This window comes from Fusarium proliferatum (genome assembly GCF_900067095.1).
Source record: "Fusarium proliferatum ET1 genome assembly, contig: FPRO_scaffold001, whole genome shotgun sequence".
Taxonomy (NCBI): Eukaryota; Fungi; Ascomycota; class Sordariomycetes; order Hypocreales; family Nectriaceae; genus Fusarium; species Fusarium proliferatum.
Window position 1 is genome coordinate 3882804 of NW_022194790.1, and position 24692 is coordinate 3907495.

General features: G+C 50.0%; 8 protein-coding genes across 8 annotated transcripts; 3 read left to right on the top strand and 5 right to left on the bottom strand.

Moving 5' to 3' along the window:
- Positions 1-107: 107 nt before the first annotated feature.
- On the bottom strand, positions 108-1888 carry FPRO_00807 (uncharacterized protein; the record flags this gene model as incomplete). The annotated part of the gene is made up of 2 exons (XM_031222325.1): positions 108-562; positions 613-1888. 2 exons carry the CDS (start codon positions 1886-1888, stop codon positions 108-110), a joined length of 1731 nt encoding a protein of 576 aa, XP_031075664.1.
- Positions 1889-3878: 1990 nt separating this feature from the next.
- On the top strand, positions 3879-5704 carry FPRO_00806 (uncharacterized protein; the record flags this gene model as incomplete). The annotated part of the gene is made up of 4 exons (XM_031222336.1): positions 3879-3938; positions 4048-4698; positions 4748-4897; positions 4946-5704. The coding sequence occupies 4 exons, from the start codon at positions 3879-3881 to the stop codon at positions 5702-5704; spliced, it is 1620 nt and encodes a 539-aa protein (XP_031075665.1).
- A 2526-nt stretch (positions 5705-8230) lies between these two features.
- Positions 8231-10798, top strand: FPRO_00805 (uncharacterized protein; the record flags this gene model as incomplete). The annotated part of the gene is made up of 2 exons (XM_031222348.1): positions 8231-9754; positions 9806-10798. 2 exons carry the CDS (start codon positions 8231-8233, stop codon positions 10796-10798), a joined length of 2517 nt encoding a protein of 838 aa, XP_031075666.1.
- Positions 10799-11201: 403 nt separating this feature from the next.
- On the bottom strand, positions 11202-13448 carry FPRO_00804 (uncharacterized protein; the record flags this gene model as incomplete). Its single annotated transcript, XM_031222359.1, has 2 exons — positions 11202-13150; positions 13262-13448. The coding sequence occupies 2 exons, from the start codon at positions 13446-13448 to the stop codon at positions 11202-11204; spliced, it is 2136 nt and encodes a 711-aa protein (XP_031075667.1).
- Positions 13449-15938: 2490 nt separating this feature from the next.
- Positions 15939-17264, bottom strand: FPRO_00803 (uncharacterized protein; the record flags this gene model as incomplete). The annotated part of the gene is made up of 1 exon (XM_031222370.1): positions 15939-17264. The coding sequence occupies one exon, from the start codon at positions 17262-17264 to the stop codon at positions 15939-15941; it is 1326 nt and encodes a 441-aa protein (XP_031075668.1).
- Positions 17265-17969: 705 nt separating this feature from the next.
- On the bottom strand, positions 17970-19614 carry FPRO_00802 (uncharacterized protein; the record flags this gene model as incomplete). Its single annotated transcript, XM_031222381.1, has 3 exons — positions 17970-18585; positions 18656-19181; positions 19317-19614. The coding sequence occupies 3 exons, from the start codon at positions 19612-19614 to the stop codon at positions 17970-17972; spliced, it is 1440 nt and encodes a 479-aa protein (XP_031075669.1).
- Positions 19615-21195: 1581 nt separating this feature from the next.
- FPRO_00801 (uncharacterized protein) lies at positions 21196-22446 on the top strand (the record flags this gene model as incomplete). The annotated part of the gene is made up of 2 exons (XM_031222392.1): positions 21196-22297; positions 22346-22446. The coding sequence occupies 2 exons, from the start codon at positions 21196-21198 to the stop codon at positions 22444-22446; spliced, it is 1203 nt and encodes a 400-aa protein (XP_031075670.1).
- A 937-nt stretch (positions 22447-23383) lies between these two features.
- On the bottom strand, positions 23384-24259 carry FPRO_00800 (putative ribosomal protein L9.e.c14; the record flags this gene model as incomplete). Its single annotated transcript, XM_031222403.1, has 3 exons — positions 23384-23437; positions 23491-23972; positions 24214-24259. 3 exons carry the CDS (start codon positions 24257-24259, stop codon positions 23384-23386), a joined length of 582 nt encoding a protein of 193 aa, XP_031075671.1.
- Between the last annotated feature and the right edge of the window lie 433 nt (positions 24260-24692).

Below are 24692 nucleotides of genomic sequence, written 5' to 3' on the forward strand. Positions count from 1 at the left end.
TAAGACACACACACACACACACACACACACACACACACACACACACACACAATGTGACTCGCCAATCACCAATCGAAATATCAAACACCACCCGTTCACCTGCAAACTTATTCTTCATCGTCATCGTCTTCATCCAAGACCCCAGGTTTCATTCTAACCTTGGCAGCTTGAATTTGCAAAGTCCGGAGATGGCTCAAGTAGAGGGGATCGGCTGCCCTTCGAAGTTGTTGCCGAACCTCCTCGACTGTCTCGAGCACTGCATGACACCATCCACACAAGTCTATATGATCAGCCACGAGACTAATCTTGTGCTCAAGAGTCTTTAGATCTAGGTCCGAGGACCGGAATACGTCGAGACTGCCCCCAAAGTGGAAAAGGTCGAGTATCCCTTCTTCGCCAGCCTTGCTTAGCATCTTGCCCAGCATCAGACACATTTCCTCTCGGCTGTGGGAAGCGCCGCACATGTGTCCCTTGACAGAGCTATAAAGGACTTGTTCACCTAGCTTCTGGCTCTTATACCAGCAAGTTTCTAGAGCGAGTTCGCGGTGTTCTGCGATACAGTCTGTAAAGGGAGTTAGCGAGGTTCAAGAGAAGGAACTTATTTTTACTTACCAAGAATAGGAATTCTTTGCAATCCTTCAAAATTGCAAAGTGGCTCCTTGTTCTCTCCGATAACGAGCTGATCGTTCCAATTCAATGAGCAGTTGAGCACAACGTGGCCCATCATCTCGCTGAGCTCCTCCGAGAAACCCAATTCCCATGCAATATATGCCTTCTTGAAAAAGAGTCCATAGTCCTCAATGGAGGTACCCAAAGCCTTGAACCAGCGCTCAGCCACAGGTCGTAGGACTTGCGTCATCTCATACTTGCTGGTGAGAATGCAAGCACCGTACAGCTTCTTGAGTGATACTTTGGCGGGCACCTTCTCGAAACGTGTATGAATCAAATTCATAAGGACAGTGAAAGGGACAGGACTGTCATCCGGTAGCTCGATAGTCCAGTCGCCGCCATCTTCGGCGTCTTTCCGGTTACGAGAAACCATCTCCTTGAGTCTGGGAGACACGCGGCTGAGGGCTCGGGAATCGACGAGCATAAGCCGCCCTGGGCTCTGTCCCACCTTGAGGTAGAGATCTCCGCTCTCGTCAAAGCAAATCAAAGGCTTTCCGCTCTCATTGGAAAAGCTCTCGCTGGTTTCTGTGGATATGGAATAATCGTCGAGAGTATAGGCATGGGTTTCAGGATCTGTGTCAATGCCTGTGGCTTCCAATTCGACACTTTCAATTTCACTTGATCTAGCCTGAGAGGCCATTTCCTTGGTGACATAATGTTCCGGGGTGAGATGTTGGGTTTGGAATCCATTGACGTTGTCGTCGAATTCATCGCAAAATTCGAACTCCTCGCCACTATCGAAAAACTCGACATCATCAACGGCGGCCTCAGCTAAACCAGACTCACGAGTGGTGGGCGCTGTAACGAAGATCTGAGGGATAGTGACATCGTGAAGAGAAGGGGGGTTGGTAGCATTGTCGTCCATAGTGTTGTCGGTCGTTGGGGGTTCACTAGGAGACTGATCTGTGACAGACTCATCTTCAGTGCCAAGAACAAAAGTATAGTCGGGAATAGTAGGCTCTACAGTGCCGTGTTGGATGTTGGTCTCGATAGAGGGTGTTTGAACGTCGAAGAAAGAAGTGTCCTGAACTTCAGTCTTATCCTTGGGAGTCTCAACCTCTGGTGTCGTGGGCTGAATGGAAAATCGAGACCCAGTATCCGGGCTTGGTGGACTGCGGGTCACAGTACTATATACAGACTTGCCCCCATTAATGAAATCCATAAAGGAGCTGCGGGTTGGGATCGACCCGCAAAACTTTGCTTGGAGTTCGACGTTCATTTCGGCGGAGTGGAAGTAGAGTTGTGCTTTAAAAGCTAAGCTATTGGTAGTTGAGAAAGAAGTGCGAGATGTAGTGAGTAGGTGTGTAGAAGGAGGAAACAAGAGTCGATGAGATGCGATGGGGAGTGTGTGGTTGTTGTGATTGTGGGAGAAAGCAAAGTGAGAGGAGAAGAAACGCAGAAGAAGAGAATGTTGGAGGCGAGGCTGCTGTGTACGTCAATGGAAGTGGCCCAAGAGGCTGTCAGTGGCAGCCGGTGAACAGTGGCAGTGACACTGACAGTGACAGTAACATTAGAGACAATCAGTCGAACAATAGGTGCTAGTAACAAATGCAATTGATTGGCAGTGTCTTGCAGGGATCAATGTTCATTCACCAGGCGCTTTTGTGTTTTGAGCCTATGTGTTGTTGGTGAACAATAGGGAGGGCCCTTTCCATCACGCGCAAACTCAAGTTCATCCCAGTCATTGGTGTGTATGAATTAGATATGATCATCCAATCTTTGTAACAAGATATATATATGTATATATACAGAATATTATAATATCTTAACACACTTTTACGTTGGAAATTGTTAAGGTCTGATAGAATGTATCTGGCTAAATGTATGTTGATATTTGACATCCCCAATTATATCTTGGCAGTCTGTGTACAAATACCGTCCCGCTGTTTGCCAGTAAAGACCGTCGGGAATTTGTCCCATCTTAACTACGCTTCGCAAGTCTCTTTAGCAAGTATTCACTCAAAATGTAGCTACATCACCAGCTCAACGACATATCTCAGAACTACCTGAAAGCAAACAGAGGCTGTCACCCAACTTGGAGAACCGGCAAGGGCTTGATCGGCAAACTAGTGGCACTGGAACTTGTAGTATTTGATAAGATGATGGCAACATTTGGCAATGGGGTCTTTGAAACGCTAGCAAAAGCAGTTTCATCAGGGAGTATGGTCCTCGCCGAGGATTGGAAACATACACACGCCATCTGAGGCTCTTCTCTTCCTGTTGAGCAAGAATCTGTCACTATTGTCACACACATGTTTATTCTGGGATAATATTGCCTTCATCTTGGTTCCTTCGTCCCCCAAAACCCCTTCTTCTCCCAGGTGACAAGCTTCATTTTTCTGCAGCCCACGCTTTGGTGATTCGGGTGAATACTTATCTAGAATTAGAACCATCACGATGCCATCTAACGAAAGTTGACAATAATCCGTGTGTGTTGGTCAGGACGCAGAGTTGGTACGGTTATCGCATGTCATTAGTTAGTTAGCTGGAGATAGAGCCCGTGAGCTATTGTCCGTGAGCAGGATGAAACAATTGGTTGTTTGCTTCAAGTCTTGAAGCTTTCCAATATGCTCGCAGTTACGAACGGGATCCTTAATATCTTACAGAAAATATGAGATGATCTACCGAGGGTGCTACACCTGATGGGCATTTGTTGCGCCTGGTACCGCAGTAAAAATAGGGGTTCCATCTTCAATAAGGAATCAATGCTACAGCCAGGGCAGAAGACTCATATACCATCGCGAGCTTTATACACTCGGTATTATGTTCCTAGTAGTCGGTCGCGTCCGAGAGGTGAAGTTACGCTAGGGTCGTGATCATGAAATATATCTACATCTGCGTTTCTGTGCCTTTAGTTATAAGAGGCTTCATATTCAAGTCTTAAACTTCATATAATTTGCAAGGAGGCGACTACATTCGAGCAATCGAGGTTATCTCAAGTGAGATTATCTCTAGACCAAAGCTGGTGATAGCTTCAACAGTGCAAGACTCCAATGCTAGAGCTTCCCCGCACGTGATGTCGTATTCCCTGTTGTGTATCCACCCTTCAGCCCTGTGTGGCCCGCTAATCCCTTTCCGACGGCGACAGCTTCGAAAGGATTACCCGTTTCAACTCTGACTATCCATCAACGATAACGGGGCCTGTGACTCTCTGGCCGTACTTAGTTACATCCTTAACGCTATCCGTGCGTCCTGTCGCTTCTTAGATAATGCCCAACACGGGAAAGCCAAGCAAAGATTGCCATCTTTGTCGATCACGACGTGTCAAGGTCGGTTCAGCCCTTGAGCCACTTATTCTGTGCTTACGCGGTTATGTCATAAGAGAGACGCTCGAGCATATCAACCCATTACATATCCAATTGCTGACGACATCAACAGTGTGATCTTGGCAGACCATCATGTCAAAGATGCATCAAATATGGGACTGAATGTCCGGGATATCGGGACGAACAGGAGCTTGTCTTTCGCAATGCTAACCCAACCACCATCAAGAAGAGGAAGAAGAGGACTCAGCAAAATGCTACGGCTCAGACTCGTGGAGAGTCTGTCATGTCTTTTGGCTCCTCTTCCTCCTCCTCTTCGTCGAATGGAGATGCTGCCACGCCGTCAGTCACTGAAGAAGTTGATCGTGAATTCAGCCCCGTCTCACCCACAATAGTCGATCTTGTCGAATTCACCAGAACTGGAAGGGCTCTCATCCTACCACAATCCCTTAATGAGCATTGGACCGCCCATTCCATCCCGATCCTTCTCAATGTCTACTATACTTTGGATTTCCTCCATGACACATACAGAAAGAGCGGTCCTCAAGGCCCTCTTCTTTGGGCCACTCATCTCTTTGCCCGCACATACATCACCAACCTGCGATATCCCACCGCCATCGACAACGGATCTGTCGAGCAGACCGACAAGGAGCTTGGTACGTACCTTGGTAAAACCTTGAGCTCTGTTGGCGAAGCACTCAAAACACCAGAGGGCGCCATGAGGGACGATGTTCTCGCGACAGTATGGATTCTGACGAACTATGAAGTGAGCAATCTGACTTCTTCCCACCATTCTTATACTCATATTTTAATAGCTTCTTATGGGCTCCATCAACCGCGTATCACCCCTGAACCCATGGCACCTCCATACCAATGGGCTATACAGTATTCTTCAGCAAAGAGGAACGGCTTCTTTGCGAAGGCCGGGATCGAGAATGGGCTTCTGGCCTGCTTACAACATGGTGGTATGTCACTTCGATCTGAATTCCTACTCCCAATTAATAAGCTATTAGCAAGTGCGGTGTCTCCTGACAAGCCTTGAGTGCCCGCCTGAATCCCAGGAATGGTTTGCCGCCATCAGACAAACCCTTCATCCAGGAGAAGGATTGGCTGTAGAAGTCGGCGATTATATCTGCAAGATGGCACATGTTCAAAAGCGTATGCTCGATATCATTCGAGCCCGAGACTTTGACGCCGCTGCCCTCCAGTACTACGACTTGGTTGGTATTGTTTTCAAAGCCGAAGATCATTTCACGACTTTTGACGCAGGGTACCATTACATCGATGAAGTTTTCAACCCCTATCTACGAAATATGCTCAACTCGGCGCGAGTAAAAGGATACCATGTCATTTTGACCTACGCAAACTTCTTAACTCATCATCCGACTGCCCCCATTCCCCTGCAAGAGCTCAAGGTGCTACGCTCGCATTGCGTATACCGGGTTCGAGACAGCGCAAAGCTTGTCATGGAGGCGGTAAATCGGCATCTCGACCCGGCATCTTTCCGCAACAACCCATCACCAAGGACAGTGTTTGACGCGTTGAAATTGATATGGCCCCTGACGGCAGTCTACCTCGTACCGTCAACGCTAAACGAGCAGAGCGAAGCCGCAGGTGAATCGCTACAGTTCATCGGCCGTGAGCTTGGAGTGAGGCAAGGTCTCAAGGTTAACAAGGGGGAGTCTACGCTGCCGCCGGAAGCAGAAGCACCTTCACAGCTGGCTGAGGATACGGCCTTTGATCCACTTCCAACTAGTAGAGGATTAATGTAATGAACAGAGCCTAGTTACGAGGAACTGTTCCAACAGGTGAATGCTGATCATGTTCTTGGATGTTCTTTCAACATGAGAAGAATGTATCTGTTGCGAGATCTAACTTTGGCCCCCTTCCAAAGCCTCACTCAATCACCGATTTCAGGGGCTCCATGTCCGGAGCAACTCCGGTGTCCCACCAAGAAAGTCCCACAAGAACGCAAACGGCTTCAAATGTCAGATCCGCTCCGGGTCAGTGGTCCTGCTTAGAACTCCGAGACCCGCTCCGTGACACCCAAAAGTTCGGTGTGAGAATCTGACGTTGCTAAGATGCCTCGGCTGGAACCCCAGCCTCTCAGGCGGCGGTACGAGATGCGATAGATAATACGGTGGCAAGAGCGAGGCCTCGCTTAGCTTTCAGTACTGCATGCCAGTGTGCAAATTAAGCGACACTCCATAGATCTCAGTCATATCCAATACCATCTTCACGAATGCGATCTATGCAGTAGTCACAATTGTGGCTTCATCTGCGGCGGGAGCTGTTGATCCCGGTTAAGCGAGGTGTGGCGGTGCAGTATGTCACTGCAGCAAGACGGAGAGGATTCTGTTTTGAAAGCGTAGGACCGAAAGGGAGGGACGGAAGTTTCCAAAAGGCCGTGCTCAAAAACATGCGACTTGGCCAGCTTGGTTTCTGGTCTAAAGATAACGTTGTACGAGAAGAGAGCATGATCAGCAAGGACAGCACGAGTCGGCGGGTGCCGGCAGTGGATGGGTGATCCAGTTACAGCCCGCTGTTTTATTTTGATGCGGCTCGTGTTAAAGCAGCTAATTCTCGAAATGGAAACACTGCAGATTTTAAGTTGATGCTTGGGGTTTATGCTTTACAAGGGAAGGTTTCTGGGTGTCGGTACAGGCGTGACGTGCTATAATTATAGTGATAAACGCATCTTTTTTTTCCGAGTGTGGCATACTGTGCTTGCAGAGGCGATCATCACCAGTACATACAGTGCGACTGAAAACCCCGATAGCAAAACGGATGGACTGACATCCGAGCCAACCACCATCTTTCATATCATGATCCAGATCGTGATCGAACACAAGACAGCGCAACCAACATTCTACAATCCCTGCATCCTCTGCATCCTCTGCATTAGTTTGTTTTGGGTTGCTATTTGCATCTCTCTCCTCCTCTTACCGAGTCTTACCCCGGATTCCACGACCGTTGCGTTGCGTTACTGCACGAAAAAGAAGCCATCGCAAGCCTCGGGATGGACAAGCAGCTGATGATTCTGCACTGCATGACAGTATCAGTGAATCGGATTGTCTAGTTAAAACATCAACACACGGTCGGGTCCGTAGATCACACAATCCGAAACCGAACACTGAACACCAAAAAAGAAATCAAGGTCACACCCCCGGGAGCATGTGAAGTCATCGCCACGTCTCTGTGACCCAATCATCACACCGTCGATGCCAAGACCCGTGATGAATCTGGTAATGAACGGCACTGCAACCGAACCCGAAATGCCAGCTCGCAAGTTTCCGGGGGAGCAATAAGATCAACAGGAAATGAAAGGCCCGTTTACTCACCAGGTTTGGCTCGTGTACGGATAAGCTTGTACGCTTGCAATTGCAATGTTGGTGTGTAAATGCTCACTCCTGCATTTTGCTTGGCTCGTCTCCTTAACGGCGGGGGCGTTTCCCTTGTTGGCCTTGCATTCGCTATATCCGGTTGGATATGCTAAGATGAGGATGAGGTGACGCTCATGTTTGAAATGTGCTTCTGTACTCCTGCTGCTCAATTGACCTGCCTAGTTCCTGGGTACAATTTACAGCACATGTTGGTACATGGCTACTCGCTGTTATTCCCAAGGTCCGGGTTGGCTGGCTCGCTGGTATGTAGCTGTACCATCCGCGTCTCCATCTCCACGCCATGCACGCGCGCCTTACACCAGCTACAGGCTGTGTTTCGCCTTGCCCACACCCAGGTATCTCAATGCCTATCGAAGTCAAATCCAGACAAAGTTGTCGGGGAAATCGATGATGTAGTGGGCCAGGGGCTGAGATGCTCCGCTGTCTAGGCTGTCTCTTGTTCTATCAATCAATAATCGACATGATTTACACAACGGCCTTCATCTGGTCCCCAAGTGGAGAGCCCAAGCTTGTTGTCCCTCAGCTCGAGGCGTCGATCATTGTTGTATTAGTTAATTAGAGCTTCTGAATCTCTCAAAAGACCACTCCGGCTCCCCCTTGTGAACTCTCTGGGCCTCCCACTATCATTCCCTCTCTTTCAGCGCCCCAGGACCCTTTTCCTCGATCAGTTGTGTATTTTGCCATTGAAGACCTGTCCCTCAACTTCTGTCATATCAAAACTCGCTTGCAGGACATGATCCCTACAGAGTGGTATCGCTTTAAGGTGGCTACATCATAGTACTCGCCGATCCGAGCCACCCAGAAACGCCCAATTCCCTTGGTTACCAGTTATCGCCACAAGCCATCCATCATCCAATCCGTATAAGCAAGCAGGGAAGCGAGCACATGGTCACGATGTCAATGGTTAAGTCCCCTCCCCCGTCCCATTCGGGATTTCTAGCTCCAGTCCGGCCTCGTTTTAACTCTCAACGCACCTCGGATCGCCTGCGTGAGGCTCAGACTTTTGTAACACCACCATTTAAAATGGGAGGCGCTATTAAAAAAGGCAGAAGATCCGTCTTTAAAGAAGTTGGTCTAGAACACGATTTGGATTATCCCACTTCTGCATCAGCACCTTCACTGTTGTCAGACGAGCAGCTTGGCACCCATGACAACGACAAACACTTGAGTGATAGCTCTGATATCCTTGGATCGTCCAGCAACAAGCGACAACTCGAGCAAGACGACGACCACAGTCAGGATAACAACGACCGCCAACGCCCTCGACAGTTATCACTTTCATCGCCCAAGACTTGGTACACCATATTGTCAAACCCCAAAGGCCGACCCAGAATCAAGAGCACTTCGGGTGTGTCCCCAGGCGTCTCGGGCCTGCAGCGCTTCACTATGTTAGCGCTCCTCATTGCCATTATACTTCCGGCATTCAGTTGGCGAAATGGCCATTCATTTTCAGATATCAATGGCGCCAATGCTGGCGTGATTCAGAAACGCGAGATCAGCCCTACCAAGGTTTGCACACGATGGGGTCTCCAAGCTGCCCAGTTGAATGGAACACTCTACTTATATGGCGGTCGCTCAAGATCAAAAGCCGACCAGGTCGAAGACACATGGAACAACAATTTTCTAACACTGGACCTCACTAAGGACTGGGATATAGGCTCGCCCGCTCTCAAGGGTCTCGAGAAACCGGATGGTCCTCCCGAGGTCTCTATGGGGTATTTGTGGCATGATTACAATAATCTGTATCTTTATGGCGGCCAATTCTCCGATACACCCTATGTTGATCCCGAGCCCGAGTCTGTCTGGCGTTATTCCATCAAGAATGAAGAATGGACCGAATTTAAGAACCCCGAAACCTCAGCCGGCAATGAATCAGAGCCAGGGAATCGACCAGTTCACCGTGCTGCCGAGGGAGCAGGCCTATCTGTGCCTGAGCTCGGCCTAAGCTGGTACTTTGGCGGCCATCTCGACTGGGCCACCACCCCAGGCTGGTCGCGCAGTGTTGATCGTGTATATCTCAAGAGTCTTCTCGAATTCACACACCCAGGCTATGTTAACACCGGCGTCGATAGCCTCTCTGACGGCACAGGCGCAGGTGAAAGCGGGGCTTATCGCAACATCACAAAAGCAGGCATCCAGACCGGTAACTTCACTGAGAGGGCAGATGGTGTCTTGGTGTTTGTGCCAGGTTGGGGCGAGCAAGGTGTTCTCATCGGTCTTGCTGGCGGCACCAACGAAACATTTACTGAGGATCTCGGCACACTGAACGTATACGACATTGCCAATTCCGAATGGTTCCATCAAGAAACGTCCGGAGATACACCCAGCGTTCGTGTTAATCCTTGTGCCGTCATCGCTAGCGCGCCGGATGCGTCAAGTTTCCAGATTTACATGTTTGGTGGACAGAATCTTCCTTTTGTAAGTCGTTGACAAGGTACAGGACATACCCAAATACTAACATGGCCTCAGGGAAACCAAACGCAGTACGATGACATGTACATCCTGACCATTCCCTCCTTCACGTGGATCAAAGTCGACCAAAACGACGACAACAGACCCGCTGCCCGAGCTGGCCATTCATGCGCCATGTATGATGGCCAAATGGTGGTCGTTGGTGGAGTAGGAGAGGACATTGGATGTGATCCGGGTATGTACGTATTCGATGCAACCTCACTCAAGTGGAAGGATCAATTCAAGGCTGGCAATCACGATTCGGACCATCATCCCGATAACTTCGTTCTCGCCGGGTCCCATGGATACGAGGTCCCGGACGCTGTACGCAAGGTCGTGGGTGGGGACAAGGACGGCAGCGCTACCGTTACCACCCCCGCTGTGGGGCCGGCTACGGGTGGTCCGTTCTTAACGGGCAAGCCGCCGGTTTTCACAGTTACCTCCGGGCCGACAGCGACAGTACGGGTCGGCCAGACTGGTACTGCAGCCGCCTCTCCGGATGGAGAAGAAGACGATGGTGGAGTTAATGGCGGTCTCGTAGCTGCAGGGGTAATCGCTGGCATCTTTGGTGCTCTCGCCTGTTATCTTGGTTTCTGTGCCTGGCTCTATCGCCGGCAAGTCAACGCCTACAAACAGCACCTCGCAGTATCAAACCGCTACTCTGTTGCGTCCAACTCTCTTCTCAACCCTTCAGCCCTTACTGCTGCTGGTACTACCCGCCCCAAGCGTGCTATCTCCCAGCGCAGCCTCTTTGGCTGGGTCGGCCCTAGCCGCAATCAGGGATATACCACAGAGCCCAAATGGAACCCTGAGGATGAAGATGATACCACGCCAGGCGCTCCCGGGTCCAGCAGCGGGTCTGGAGGTGCCAAGCGCAGTGAGGACACGAGACCCGGAACGAGTCATAGCGGAGGCTCGACCGAAGGGCTGCTCGAAGGCCAGGAACCGAGTTTCTTCAGCGTCGTTATGGGTCCTCGCCGGGCGTTGCGGGTTGTCAATAATGCCGAGTAAACCGCGCATGTACGAGGAGAGGCGTTGTTAGGTAAAGGAAAGGATGGGATTCAATGGTTTCTTTTGAGATATGAGATGAATTGGACTGATTGGTAATGATATACGAACACGATGTATGAATAACTGGTGGCCTTGTACTGGCACAGTTGCATTCGCTGATACCCCATGTTTCTTAATGTCCCGGTAAAGGGAGCCTCTGGACAAGAAATACGAATGAGCTTTGATTCAGAATGTTGTGAGAAAACGATAGTGTATTCATAAGATCGTGTACCTTCAGTTATTCTAGCAATTATGCTCTCTATGCGCCATTAACGCCATATATGCCTATTCCACCCGTCTCGTCGCTAAAATGCCAGTCATAAAGTTTCCAAGCCAGTCGCTATCCTGTACTACATGTCTCGGATCATCTCCGTGACCACTTCTTGAGTTGCTTTTCGGGTATAGTGTTGACGAATGCTTCTTGGAGGAAATGCTTCCAAACCTTGTTGGTCTTCCTTCTCTTGTTCTTCCCTTTTTTGCCCCTGGTAGCGGTGAAGTCCAAATCAGAGTCTCCCTCTTCAGGTTCTGGAAGTTCAGTGTCGTCGCCGTCGCCGTCTGAGTCTGGCTCGTCTTCAAAATCTTCATTGTACTCTTCAGCTACCTTGCCCTTGCCCTTCTTCGTCTTCCTCTTAGCGATTCTAGACGCTAGCCTGAGGTAGCTTCGAACTGTCAAGTCGGGTAGCTTGAAGATCTTGTCGGTAAAAGTGCTGTATTCAACCTCGTATCTGAACTTCTTGGGCTGCGGCTTATCGTGGTTGGGTACTTCATCACTGAAATCGCCGTCGCGCCACTTGCTTGTCTTAGACAAGTCGGTAAGATCATTGTTGATATAGGTGAGGTTGGCAAAATATTGCGTGTATCCCATGAAGGTGAATGTCTGGCGAGAATATGCAGGGCCAGGAGGTGATCCCTTTGGGGGAGCTGGTGGGATCACGAGTTCAGGGTTCTTGGGCTTCTTCTTGCCCTTTCTTCCCTTTCTTCCCTTCTTGCCTTTTCTGCCCTTCTTCTTTCGCTCAGCTTCGAGGTCTCTCTTGAGTTCCTGGTGGGCTTCCTCGTCCTCAGAGAAGTCGGGAAGCTCTTCGGGAACTTTTGAGTTGATGTCGAATGAGTCGGTCCAGACTGGCGCATCCTCCAGGCCGGTGATATTGTACTCGATTATGCGAAGAGTCGGGAAATAGTTGGGGACGACGCTGGGACTAACAAGAGATACCTGATATCGTTCTCCATATTTGCCTCCGATCTTGCCGTGACCCTTCTTCTTTTTACCCTTCTTCCCCTTCTTCTTCTTCTTCTTTCTATTCCTCAACTCGTCGACATCTTCATCTTGCGTCTCAAGGTCATCTTCGGCGTCTAGATCTTCTTCTAGTGCTTTTGCAGCTGAGCCTGGCAAGCTAGACCAGGACTTTCTAAGGTCTATCAAGTAGTCGCTCTTTGACTCGACGGAAAAGCCATCATCCATGGGTTCTCGGGCAGTCCCTGCCTTGTCGTAAAGGCTCAGATCAATGTCCTTGGTGTCCTGAAATAGGAAGTGGTCAATGTTCATATGGCCGTAAAGGGAGCCAGTAACAACATCGCGGAACTGCTTCAGCCAGAGTGTGTATTTTTGCCAGCAAGTTTCGTCCCAATTCTGCTTGTTCTTAGTCCGGGCGGGAGGAACATGGCCGATCAGGATAGCCTTCATTCCACGCTCACGTAATCGCTGAAGTTGAACACTCAACCACTCCATGTGCTTGAAACCAGGCTCCGAGGGAATTGCGCAGCCGTCAACGCCAGCATTCCGATCAAAAAAGTACATGGTGTTGAGACTGATGACGGATAGTTGATTAGGGATAACCTCAACCTCGAACCATCCACCGAATCCGAAGGAGTGTCGCTGTTCCTCAGGGATAAAACGATGCCATATGCTGCTATAAGCCTGCAGCCACTTGTTTGGTCCGGGATAGAAGATGTTGTGCGGCAGAAAATCGTTGTTGCCAAAAGTTGGAATAACAGGGACGGTGAGGGCTCCATCGTCAGAAAACGTCTTGACAATCTTTCTGGCGACCTTTCGGTTCATATCCAGAACATGGCTTGAGCTTCGTGGCAGCTTCTCGTCACTATCGTGGCGCGCCGTGTCACCCGTCCACACAACAAAGTCGATATCATCCTTGACGTTCTTCCGTACCCATTCCAAGGTCGCGTCGACAAGATCCACGGGAGAGTCGCAATCGGTGGTTTCGGCGCCATATAGACCTGCAGGGCCCTTCCCGCGGTGGCATGCAACGCCCTGGGCTGTTGATGAATGGGCTTTGTAGAATTCGTCAGGGTGAAAATCTGGGGTTGTGGTTGTTAGTGAGCTGCTTTGGATGCGACGCTGAGTTATCATATTTTCATCCGATGTAGATGCAGGAACATGGGACCCGTTTCACATGTGATATTGCGTACCTGTTATATGCAAGAATTTGCCATTCAGTTTGCGACCCGGTTGTTGGATATGCGGCGTCTCTATAGAATTGCGTGTGCCTGTAATTGCATCGAGAACTTTTTGTCCAGCGTCGACGATTGGTGAAGGAGAGACGCTAGGGAGTAGTAAGGCGGCTGCCACGAGCAGTCGGGCGCCTGAGAGTGGCATTTTGCTCGTTTTAGATTGCCGCCTCTATTTGATAAGTATTTCGTTTATGTCCGGTGTTTGTAGTCGAATTTTGGTGATAGCCAGGTGAAAGAAGTGATGCTGAGGTAAGATACAGGGTCCAGGTATGAAATTGAAGGTGTGAGGTCATTCCAGAGTCAATCTCGGTAACAACCTTCAAGGGGTAAGATGCTGTTCAAGCCACAGAGACACGCTCTGGTTCTGGCTGACACGTTAGTGGTGGGAGAACAAAGGAAGATGATATCTTTATATGGAATCCTTGATACAAAGAAGAAAAAAGTTGACGGGGAAGAAAAGGGCGTCGATAGACTAATTTCCACAGAACCAGCCTACCTGAGCTATGATCAATCAATACCGTCGATGAGGATCCACTGCTCGGTGTATGTAGGTGCCAAGACTGCCCTGGCTGGCTGATGGCATCGAATAACTATCACAGCGACAAAGGGGAAGCATTGAGTTTAAAATACTCGAGTCCCAAGAGTCGAAATAGTGACAAATTTAATCAACAGTTCCTATTCCCATCTTCTTCAGTGGATGCCCCTCCCCCACGTTGTCGTGTGCTCACGCTGAGACGCCTGGTGATCCATTGTTGAAGTTGAGGAAGACGGTAAGATCGGCCAATCTTGAGCGGCGCGGGCTACACGTGTACCAGAGCAAATGGTGCAAATGGACGAGGAGAATGGGCATGAACGAGACAGAACAAGACACTGACACGCGATACTTGAATTCGATCAGTCATGCCTACTAAATTGCTATCAAAATATTGTGCTTTTGTATTTGGATACCGCTTGTCCTCTACCTAGGTAGGTAGGTAGGTAAGCTCTTCATCTATTCTTCACCTCAATCAAACGCTTCCATCTGCTCTCATATTCAGGGTCCAGCAGTTACAGAAAACAGCTGCAGCCTTGATTCAGGCACATACGTAATGGGCTTTGGCATATGCCATCAGGGTCCCCCTTCTGTAAATCCTCCTCCCAACAGTGGATACCTGCATTGACTGGTCCGTTGAGTCTCACATGTGGAACCTCATAAACGCCCTCGTGAACATTCCATCACATTCGCTTTCACAGAGATGCATACACAGAGTTTATCAAGTGTTTATTGTGATTTGTTGCACCTATGAATCATCTATGCTTCATCTAGTATCGGTTCGCTTCTGACATCTTTCCATAATAATCCTCGTGATATCGAGTCAAACGGCTTACTGGCTGCCCGCACAAGACTGACTATTCTGTGCCCGAAGCGCGCCCATGTTGTTCAACACAACAAGTAAATACGACACAGAAGAAACTCCGCTCGCGTGAGCATCTTCGAGCAAAGTCCCATAACTACCTACTTGATTTGGTGTCGGACACACTCGACATCTATCGAAACACCCACGAACTTCTTCACCCAGCTATAGGTCCAGGGTAGGTAGGGACCTAGACGCCCCAGTAGCACGGATCTCGCTTAGGTAGCATCCGCCGCTAGTCCTCATGTGGGTTCATACATATGCAAAAATTCTGGCTCTTTTCCTTTCTCTCTTCTTCACCACGCAACATCGTCTCCTCGACGGTGCCGGTAACATCCAAAACTGGCGCCACGATCATCTCAGCCTTCCCACAGTTGGTCACCACTTGAAGGGGAGGCCGTTGCTAGACAATATCGCCGCTCGTTTGAGGGAGGCCATACGCTTTTGTGTGGTGGTTTCCTATGGTTTTTTCGTGGCTACATATCTCCGTGTCCAGATTCTCGTGATGTTTTCCTTGATGCCCCAACTATGAACCACAACTCTGGCCAACCATTGAGACGTAGTTCATTATTGCGATGCCTGAAGCTTGATGATGCCAACCTTTGAAAGTATAGCCACCAAGACAGAATGTGAATTTCAGTTTGGGAAGGGCCTGAGCCATTGTTATCTATGCAAAGCTGGAAGATCTACCCACATGGGGATGTAGATGACATGATTGCATCAGAAGGACATCTCATCCTGCAAAAAACACAAAACTGCAACTGCCATTTCACACCAATGTCAGATAGCTATATAGACCTTAACAGCTATCCATGCTCCGGATACCGAGTATCGAGTCGTACAGCTGAGCACTCACAGTATTTCCCCGTGGTGTCAGATATCTGGAAGAAAAGGCGATTGCATCACGGCCCTGCTACCATCATGATCACCAATGCACTCGAGGGAGTTTTGGCAAGAATGTCGGTATCAGGAGTGGGTTGACTAGCAAGACCTCGGCCGAAGAGAAGAGGGTTGCTTGTGACAACCAACTCGAAAGACATCAGGATCGAGTCGATGATATGGATGTAAAGGGAAGAGGTAACCGGTAGCAATGCAAATGGTATTTTTAAGAACATTTATTTTCCGTTGGCTCTAACTTAGTCGTGGCCATAACAATCATAGACTCCAAAGTTTGCCCCCATATACCGCATATTTAATACTTCGGCTCGCTTAATACATTACTCAATTCCATCGTAGTCTTTCTAAGCAGGCGCAGTACCCTTCCAGTACTTTGTCTGGATAAAAGGCATCTTGGTGACTGTACCCTTACGGGCCTTTCCTCGTACCACAACGTCCACCTCGGTACCGGCCTTCTGGTTGCCGCTCTTGATGTAGCCCATGGCGATATTCTTGCCAAGTGTAGGGCTGGGAACACCACTTGTGATGACACCGATCTTCTCACCGTCCTTGTGAATCTCGGCACCTTCACGAGCGGGAGCTCCGTCGATGAAGAGACCGATGCGGCGGCGGGTGACACCTGAACCGCCCTTGCTCTTGGGTGTGAGTTGAGGGATGATGGTTTCGGCACCGTTGAAGCCTCCAGCCTCGCGACGGGCAGGGGGGATGATCCAGCTAAGACCAGCCTCGACGGGTGTTGTGGTATCGTCGAGGTCGTGGCCGTACAGACACATACCAGCCTCGAGACGGAGAGAGTCACGAGCACCCAGACCAGCGAGCTGAAGGCGCTCGGGACCAGCCTTGCTAAGAAGGGCCTGGATAGCAGGGGTTGTTGTCTCAAAGGCAGGATACTCCTTTCCGTTGAATGAAATCTCAAAGCCGTCCTCTCCAGTGTAGCCACCTCGACTGATGAGGACAGGGTGAGTCTTGCTGCCGTCAGCGAGCTTAAGCTCAGCCCAGACGGCATTGCCAAAGTAGAGCTTTGAGAGATCAACGTCGCTGGCGAGAACCTCGCTTAGAACCTCGGCACTCTGAGGGCCCTGGAGGGCAACGAGACCGGAGTTGTCGAGACGTGACCACTGGACGTCTCCGCCGAACTTGCCAAGCTCCTCATCGAGATACTTGGTGTCCTTGTCAAGACGGGCGCCGTTGGTTACAACGTAGTAGGTATCCTCGCCAAGTCTGGTGACAACCGAATCATCAACGATACCTCCAGTACCAGGCCACAAGAACGTTGTCAACTTGCTCTGCATGACACCCTGATTTGTCCAGTCTGAGGGAGTGAGTTTCTCCAAGAAAGCAGCTGCATCCTTGCCCTTGAAAATGTGCTGCACCATGTGGCTCACATCAAAGAGTGAGGCATGCTCACGAGTAAAGTGATGCGACTGAGCAAGTGAGAGGTTTGAGTATTGAACAGGGAGCGAGTAGCCAGCAAACGGCACCAGCTTTCCTCCATTGGCAACATGGAAGTCATAGAGAGGAGTCTTCTTCAAGTCAGAAGAACTCCCCGAAGCGCATCGTACGCTTTGTTGAGAGAGTCTGAGAGCGCCGAATGATGTGGGCCGTGTAACGGCGGCAGATGATAGGATTCGGGGACCAGCCCTCGCGGCCAAGCTGAGGCTCTTCTTCATGATGGAAACCAATTGTCAATATTAGGAGTAATTGAGGAGAGTCAATTGACCAGAAACAAAGAAAATTAATAAAGAGGAAAAGAGTTTGTACAAGAAGATAAGAAGCCGAGGGGGGCGCTTAAGACTGGTACATGGCATGCACAGTACATATCATGCAAGTCACAAGTCACCCAATTTGACAATTGGCGCTGGTGGGGTTGTCACCGAGTCTGAAGTCACTGAGTCTGAACTTCACCGAGTCACAATCAAAAGCGTCGTTTCTAATTCGCTTCTCCACGGTCTCTGCCTCCGAAAACCGACCCCGGACCCCGCAGTCCCCGGAGCGCCCTCCGAGGGCCGAAGCCAGAGGGCATACATAGGTAGGTAGGTACCTAGAAGGAAGAGAAGCGCGGCAAATGCTGATAAGAATAAATTATCGATAAGGCCGCGTGAGGGCATAACTCACGGCATGGGATCCAATTGTTCAACACTCACTTCATTCTCACGCATAATCGTAGTCAAGGTGATGCTGCTCAAACTACCAATAACTAAAAAGTATGCCATTACAAGCTGATGCTTTCTCTTGTCCCTGCTCCTCAGCTCAGCTCAGCTCGTCTACTGTGATTCTCTAAGCTTTGCGAACTCGGACCTGCCAGAACTGACGACATCAAGACGCCCGCGTAATAAACAAGACACTACACTCCTCTAGGACTGATCTCTGCCAGTTCACTGTTGCTCAAAACTGTACTTCAACCAGCCTCCGAGAGCTCGGAGACTCTCCCATCGCACGTTCTCGTCATCCGACTGCATCAGTTCCATGATCCTTCTCTTGAGACCAACTTTCTCTAGTTGATATCTCTTCTCGGGAACCTCCTTCACCAGACATCCAACGTCGTTGCAGGCAATGGCAAGCACTTGCTTGTCGTTATCCCAGGGCTGTCGCATGATCTCGGCCAGCTTCCGAGGAATCTCTCCGTTCTCAAACTCGAGAATCTTGCGGGCATTCTCAGCCCAGAAGACTGTGTTTCGATGAGGGGGCGACCATCGGAGGTGACCAGACTGCACCTCGGCAACATACTCGTCGAATGTGGTCTTGGTCTTGGTGTACTCTTCCAGCATTTCCTTGAGCTTTGAAAGATCCTCCAGCAAGTCGGGATCAGTCAGATGGCGACCACTGATGTTCTCGAGAAGAGCGGGAAGGCGAGCAAGAACCGCGGTAGGTAGAAGTGATTTCTGGTTTTTCTCAAGAAGGTTGTAGAGTGTAGAAAGGATCAAACGAGTTGTCTTTTCCTTGGGTGATAATCGTAGAAGGTGAGTGTAAAGAAGGACAATATCGTACTCGCTGCGGTTCAGTATTAGTTGTAGTCCAGCGTTGTCCATTCTCCTAACCCCCGCCTTGTAAATTCACTTACTCGTTGAGTTCATCACCAATCTCCTCAGCCTCAAAACTTATCTGCCAGATAACAAGGAGAGCATGGTAGAGAAGCTGGAGACCAACCCCTCCACCCAGAGAACCCCCAAAGCCAGTAGATCCGGTACCTGTGTTGCCGCTCCAGAGACTAGCAGATGAGCTGCCTCCATTTCCGATCCCAGCTGCAGTTTGAAGAATCTTGATCAGGGGCGCAATCGTCTCGCTTCGCTGGTTCCAGAATTGCTCTCTTGCGACATGCGCAAAGAGCAGAGATGAATACTCCTGTACAGCAATATCTTGTAGACCGGCATCGTTGCTCTTGGCCAAGCCGGAGAGATAGGTGAGAATCACAGGCAGAGCCTGGAGGGTAGAGCGGGACTCGTCTCGAGCAAGAGCCATGAGTGTGGTAAGAGCATGTGCAGTAAGCAATGGAATAGGATCCTCGGCATTAGTCGAGTTAAGCAGAGGCAAAAAATGTCGATAAGGCTCCTTTGTCTTGAAGAGAGCCTTGGCTAGAGGTGGAACAGCTGAAGATGTTATGTTAGCTATGGTGATTGGAGATTATGGCGGAAGTCGCTCTATTAGTAGATAGGTAAGTAGTAGACATGGACTACTCAATGGCACTTCCCAATGTCGCATAAAGATAAAAGGGACGCTCTTACCCTCGAGAAGGTCGCCAAGCAACACTAGGATGTACTGGATCACATTCGCATGCTTTCCCGCCGTCTCAAGAACGCTCGTCTTTCCATCGTCGCCAACAAACAAGACGCGATATCCATCAATATCCCCTGACACAATCTCCTTTCTTTGCTCAGGCTTCTTGGCCTTATCTACAGCTCGAATCTTGGCATACTGCTCCTCGGTGAGGGTGCCGGCCCTGACAGCACCGTCCCAGGGAATGGGTCGCTGACGGATGTTGCTCTGGAGAGAGGCCAGGTACGTTGGCGGGTCGAGGGACATGATTAGCTATGATTACAGCGTCGCGGCTGCTAGCAGCGAGCGGTTATTTGTGGGATGAGCCAAAGGATATATCTAGGTGACGAGAACGGGGGGAGGAGAGCGGAGAAGGAGATGGAGGAGGATGGAGAAGCTGGTAGTATGAAGTTTGAAGTCGCTGGTGATGCAACCAACTTGATCTTGAACCGCGCGGAGCGTCACAGGTCAAGCTTGGGGCACCTAATGGAACCTTGAACTTGGTTGGAGCTTAGGTAGCCACAGCTGCCACGCCTAGCGCCACACGTTAAGAGTTTGCCAGATAAATGTGGCTGTTGATAAAGTGTGGCTTGATCTGGCCTGTGGCTGTAGCCCTGGCTGGTTCTGCCATCCCTCCCATCTTCTCCTCTGCCAAGCTGATGACACGATTGAGCCAAAAGCCCAGACCAACCTGGGAACAATCCCTGAAAAATGCCCTCCCAGCCTCCGAGTTTCGTTTCCCTGCCTTAAACGCTTTACTCCTTCCAACACCGCCAATGGGAAGAGCCAAACACAGGTCTCGGCTTGCAAGGACGTTGCGATTGCCCCTGACAGTTTAATTAAAATATGCAGCATGCAAACGGCTTTCACTCTCATGATACGTGATCTGCTATTCCGGGGTGCCCCGGGCGTCGTGTAAGTGGTGATGACATTTACCCGCTGTACGAGGCCTAGCTCCAGGGCCGCAGACACGGGCCTACAGGGGGTGAGGTAAGCACCTCACTGCTTCGGGGCTCCGGGCAGCTATCGATAGTTGTCCAGTGAGCAAGCACAGGCGTAGTAGTTGGAGGTATCATGAGCTGGCACCCCACCATTGACGTGCATCGTATTCCAAGTCTCACCGACAAGACGAGAGATCGAGAGTTCACAAGAAAAAAGAAGACTGAGTGTTCCCCCTTAAAACGTTGCACCGATTTAAAGAGACTGATTTGTTGGCGTGTGGACCAGGTCCCCTTATTTCGGATGAGCGCGTGCGTGTGTCAAAGTGCCCTTCTAGGTAAATCGGAGAGGCTGGTATAGACTATAGTTGTAAGTGGGAGGTTGGGACTCAAGAGGAAGCCTTTCGTTGCAGCCCACCACCAGCCGCTTAAAACTCTTGGTGCAGCGCCTAGAATTCATCGTTGCCGTTTCTCGTCTCTTTTTTTCCTGCTTGTAATTGACCTCTTACTAACTCTTGGAAGTTTCTTTTTCCCTGGAAACTTCACCACCAAACCTTACTTAGCCTCTCACTCACCCGCATCTCACGGCGACACTCACCTCCAGACTCCAGTTCCATCTCGGGCACCAACAATACTTCCCCGCGATAACGCAGCCGCTTCTCCCGCATTCCAGAAGCTAAGCTAAGCTGAACTGTTTCACAAGGGACTCAGATAAAATCTCGCAACCAGTCTCGGTTCTTACCCAGATCAAATTCCTCACCTTGTGCGCTCAGCTCAATTCGAAACTGGCACAAGCTCTGACTGGAATTCGCCTCAAACAGTATCATTCCGACCTCGGCTTTGCGCCAATATCCACCAACCTTTGAACAAAAGTGACGATCACAACCAATATATATCTAAATTCGCTACAATGCGCTCCGTGACGAGGCCGCTACTGCTCCTCGCCGCGGCAGCTCTCTGCTCTGCCAAGCCGCTCCCCAGAGATGGTCTTCATGATCGCGGTTACTCATATCTCTTACAACGAGCATGCGACTCACCCTGTGGCTCCGACAATCAATACTGCTGCGGCTCTAGCGAGACCTGCCAAACATCAAATGGAGTCGCAAGCTGTGTCGCTGCAAAGGGAGGCTGGGTCGGCGATTATACGACTACCTGGACAGAGACCAGAACTTATACCAGCACAATCATGACCCGCTGGGAGCCTGCTCCGGAGCCTACAAAGGGCGTTGACTGTGTGCCCAAGAACGACGAGCAAGAAGCGTGTGGTGAGATCTGCTGTGCTGGCTGGCAGACTTGCGCGTTTATGGGTCAATGCTCTGCAAAGCCTGGTTACGAGGAGCCCACCGCTGTTGTCATTACCACTGATGGAAAGATCACCACCCAATACTCGGCTCCTTATCGAGTCACTGGTACCACCACTATCACCAACAGCGGTGCGGCCACCGAGTCCGAGACTGCAACTGAGACTGAGTCCGAGGCTTCTGCAACGGCCACCGAGACTAGCGAGGGTGCTTCAGCTGGCGAGACCGGAACTGGTGGTGGAGGCCTGAGTGCCGGTGCCATTGCTGGTATCGTCATCGGCGTCATCGCTGGTGTTGCGCTTCTCCTTCTTCTGTGCTTCTGCTGTATTGCCCGTGGTCTCTGGGTTGCCCTCTTTGGCAAGAAGGACAAGGAGAAGAGCGAGCGTGTCGATATCTACGAGGAGCGATACTCCCGCCACGGTAGCCGACCACCTCCTTCGGCCTCGGCCCACTCCCGTCGTCCTCGACACAAGGGCTGGTTCGGCATGGGTCGCCGTGGTTCCCCTTCTTCGGCCGGCGATCGTCGTGAGAAGAAGTCGGATGGCAAGAAGTGGCTCGGTATTGCTGGTCTCGCGGCCACGCTCCTTGCTCTCCTCAATCTCAAGAAGGATAAGCGACCTGCAAGCACCAAGCCCGCGCGCTCATCTCGAGGATCGTCACGATCGCGGTATAGCGACTCCTATTACTCATACAGCGACTACACCAGCCCCAGTAAGTCTCGCTGACGACCCCAGATACATCACTTTGTCGTACTAACAGTCACAGCAGGCAGCTCAAGCTCAGGTGGACGAACGAACCGCACTCGTCGCACAAGAGACAGCCGAGCGAGGTCGTACTACTCCCGCGACAGCAGGCGATGAAGCCTTTAAATCCCCGCTCCTCAACTTTTTATCCCCATTCGTCACACATATACTCCCCGTCCTGTACATGTCTCTGCATTTGACATAAGGATTCGAGCCCACATTGTACACACTCGACTTGTCGTTTCACACGTCAAGGCCACTGGCGTTCATGGTTGTTCACATATTATGGTATTCTGCTGATATTTTTGCGGCCTCTGGCTTTTATTTCCTCCTATTCACCCCATTCACCCCATTTCATCATTGATGTTGTTATTTTACCCACGCATTCATGGATGGTTAATGCTGCTGCTTTTTGTTACTCAAGAGATCACGTCACGAAAGGAATTGAAAGGAAGACTAGATGAAATGACTCACAATGAAAGTCAAGAAGTAAAATTACGAGTTTGATATAAAAGATGAATATACTGACGAGGCACGTTTTAATGTAAATGCGAGCCTCATACTTCACATGCAACTTTTGATCATAATCGCCCACGTCAATCAAAAGACAGCCATTGATGTGCGTGGACCAAAGTTCTGAAATCATTATGCATTGACTCGTTTTACCACTGAGCGAATTGGATAGTATAGATCTTGCCGGACAGACTTCACGATAAACAAAAAACGCTGTGGGAGTTCCCAAGCACAGATAGTGCGCATTGGAAAATGATTAAACGCCTTTTTTTTCTTCTTATCGCAAAACACCCGAAACGATTCCTCGTCTAAAAGCCGGCCCTTTTTTTGCTCCTAAAATGGTCACATGCACGAATGAACAGATGCGATTCGATTCGTTGGCGAGATTCAAGTGTTTGTCGGCACCAGAGTCATCATCTCTTTGCTTTTTTGAAATTTGTTTTGTAGCCCTTTTTTTGCTACATGACATGCAACGATGAACCTTCGCCACTCCTGAGACCCAGAAACGCAAAAGAAACAAGATCCGTGTCAGTACCCGCGCTTATTCGTCCTGGACAATGTTGCCCTTCTCGGAGACGTACAGACCGTCAAGGAACTAGGCCAATCAGTAAGAGTCGGGAAAAGAGACAGTGTGATGCTATGTCCTACCTTTCGGATATCCTTGTTTCGCACCCGGCAGATCTGCTGGATATCGGCGGCACTTTGCGACACGTTCTCCAGAGAGTTACCAGAGAGGACGAGCTCATCCTTCTGGGTGGTGGAAGCCTCAACATCGACACCAGGCTGCATGACAATTCGGCGGACGAGCTTCTCGCCGATGAAGTTTCGGATCTCAACCTCGTACAGGTCGGTCTCGGCGTTCTTGGAGACGTTGACGTTGATGGGGAAATGGGCGTAGACGTATCGCATCTTGTACTTGAAGCCCTTGGTGACACCAATGATCAGGTTGTTGATGAGGGTTCGTACAGTTCGGAGGGTAGCGACATTCTTGCGGACACCGTGGTGAATCTCGATGGAGATCTGGTTCTTCTTGGGGACGGTGAAGTTGACAGCCAGGTGGCTGAGATCCTTGACCAGCTTGCCGCGGGGGCCCTCAACGGTGACAATTCGCGACTTAATGCTGACCTTGACTATATAGAGAAAACGAGTCAGCTTTTCTGTCTTGTGAGTTGGATATTCTCGTTTCGACGCTCGTGGATAATCCCCTCGGGAATTGCCAGAGTTCCCATTGTGAGCGCAGTTTATTGTTGGTGTTGATGTGCAGCCCCCATTTGCGAATAGCTCTAGCAATTTTTCGAGGGGACTGATACCCAAATTATTCGAGCGACGGCGAGGATATCAGACTTGAAAATGAAACAGGGCGCAACGTACCCCCCTCGGGGATCTCAAGGAGCTCCTGGGAATGAATGTACTTCATCCTGCCGGCTGTGAGTTGATATCGGTGTTGAGGGATACAGGCGAAACAAATTCTGAGTTCTTGTGCGGGAAGAACATGGAAAGTGCGTAGGGCTTTCTCTTTCCACGTGAGCGAATCTGGTGGAGAATCCACGTGACCAATGTGGAAGCTGTGAGCCAATTAGATCTATTAGCAATGAAGAACACCAGTTTTATAAACAGAACATCGGTAATTATGGTAGGAAAATATACGAACTGTTTACTGTAAGAGAAGCAATAATTAACAGTCTCGGTGAATTATCTGTTCTTTTCTTGTCTATATTCATGTTTGAATTCTGATCACATTCATATGTTATCAAGTCGTTCGGCCTTGTTAAGGTAACTGCGGCAAGCTCGGTGGGTCTTCATCGGTCCCCTGTCTCCCCGGCCGACGTCAGCGCCGACTCTCCTCAACA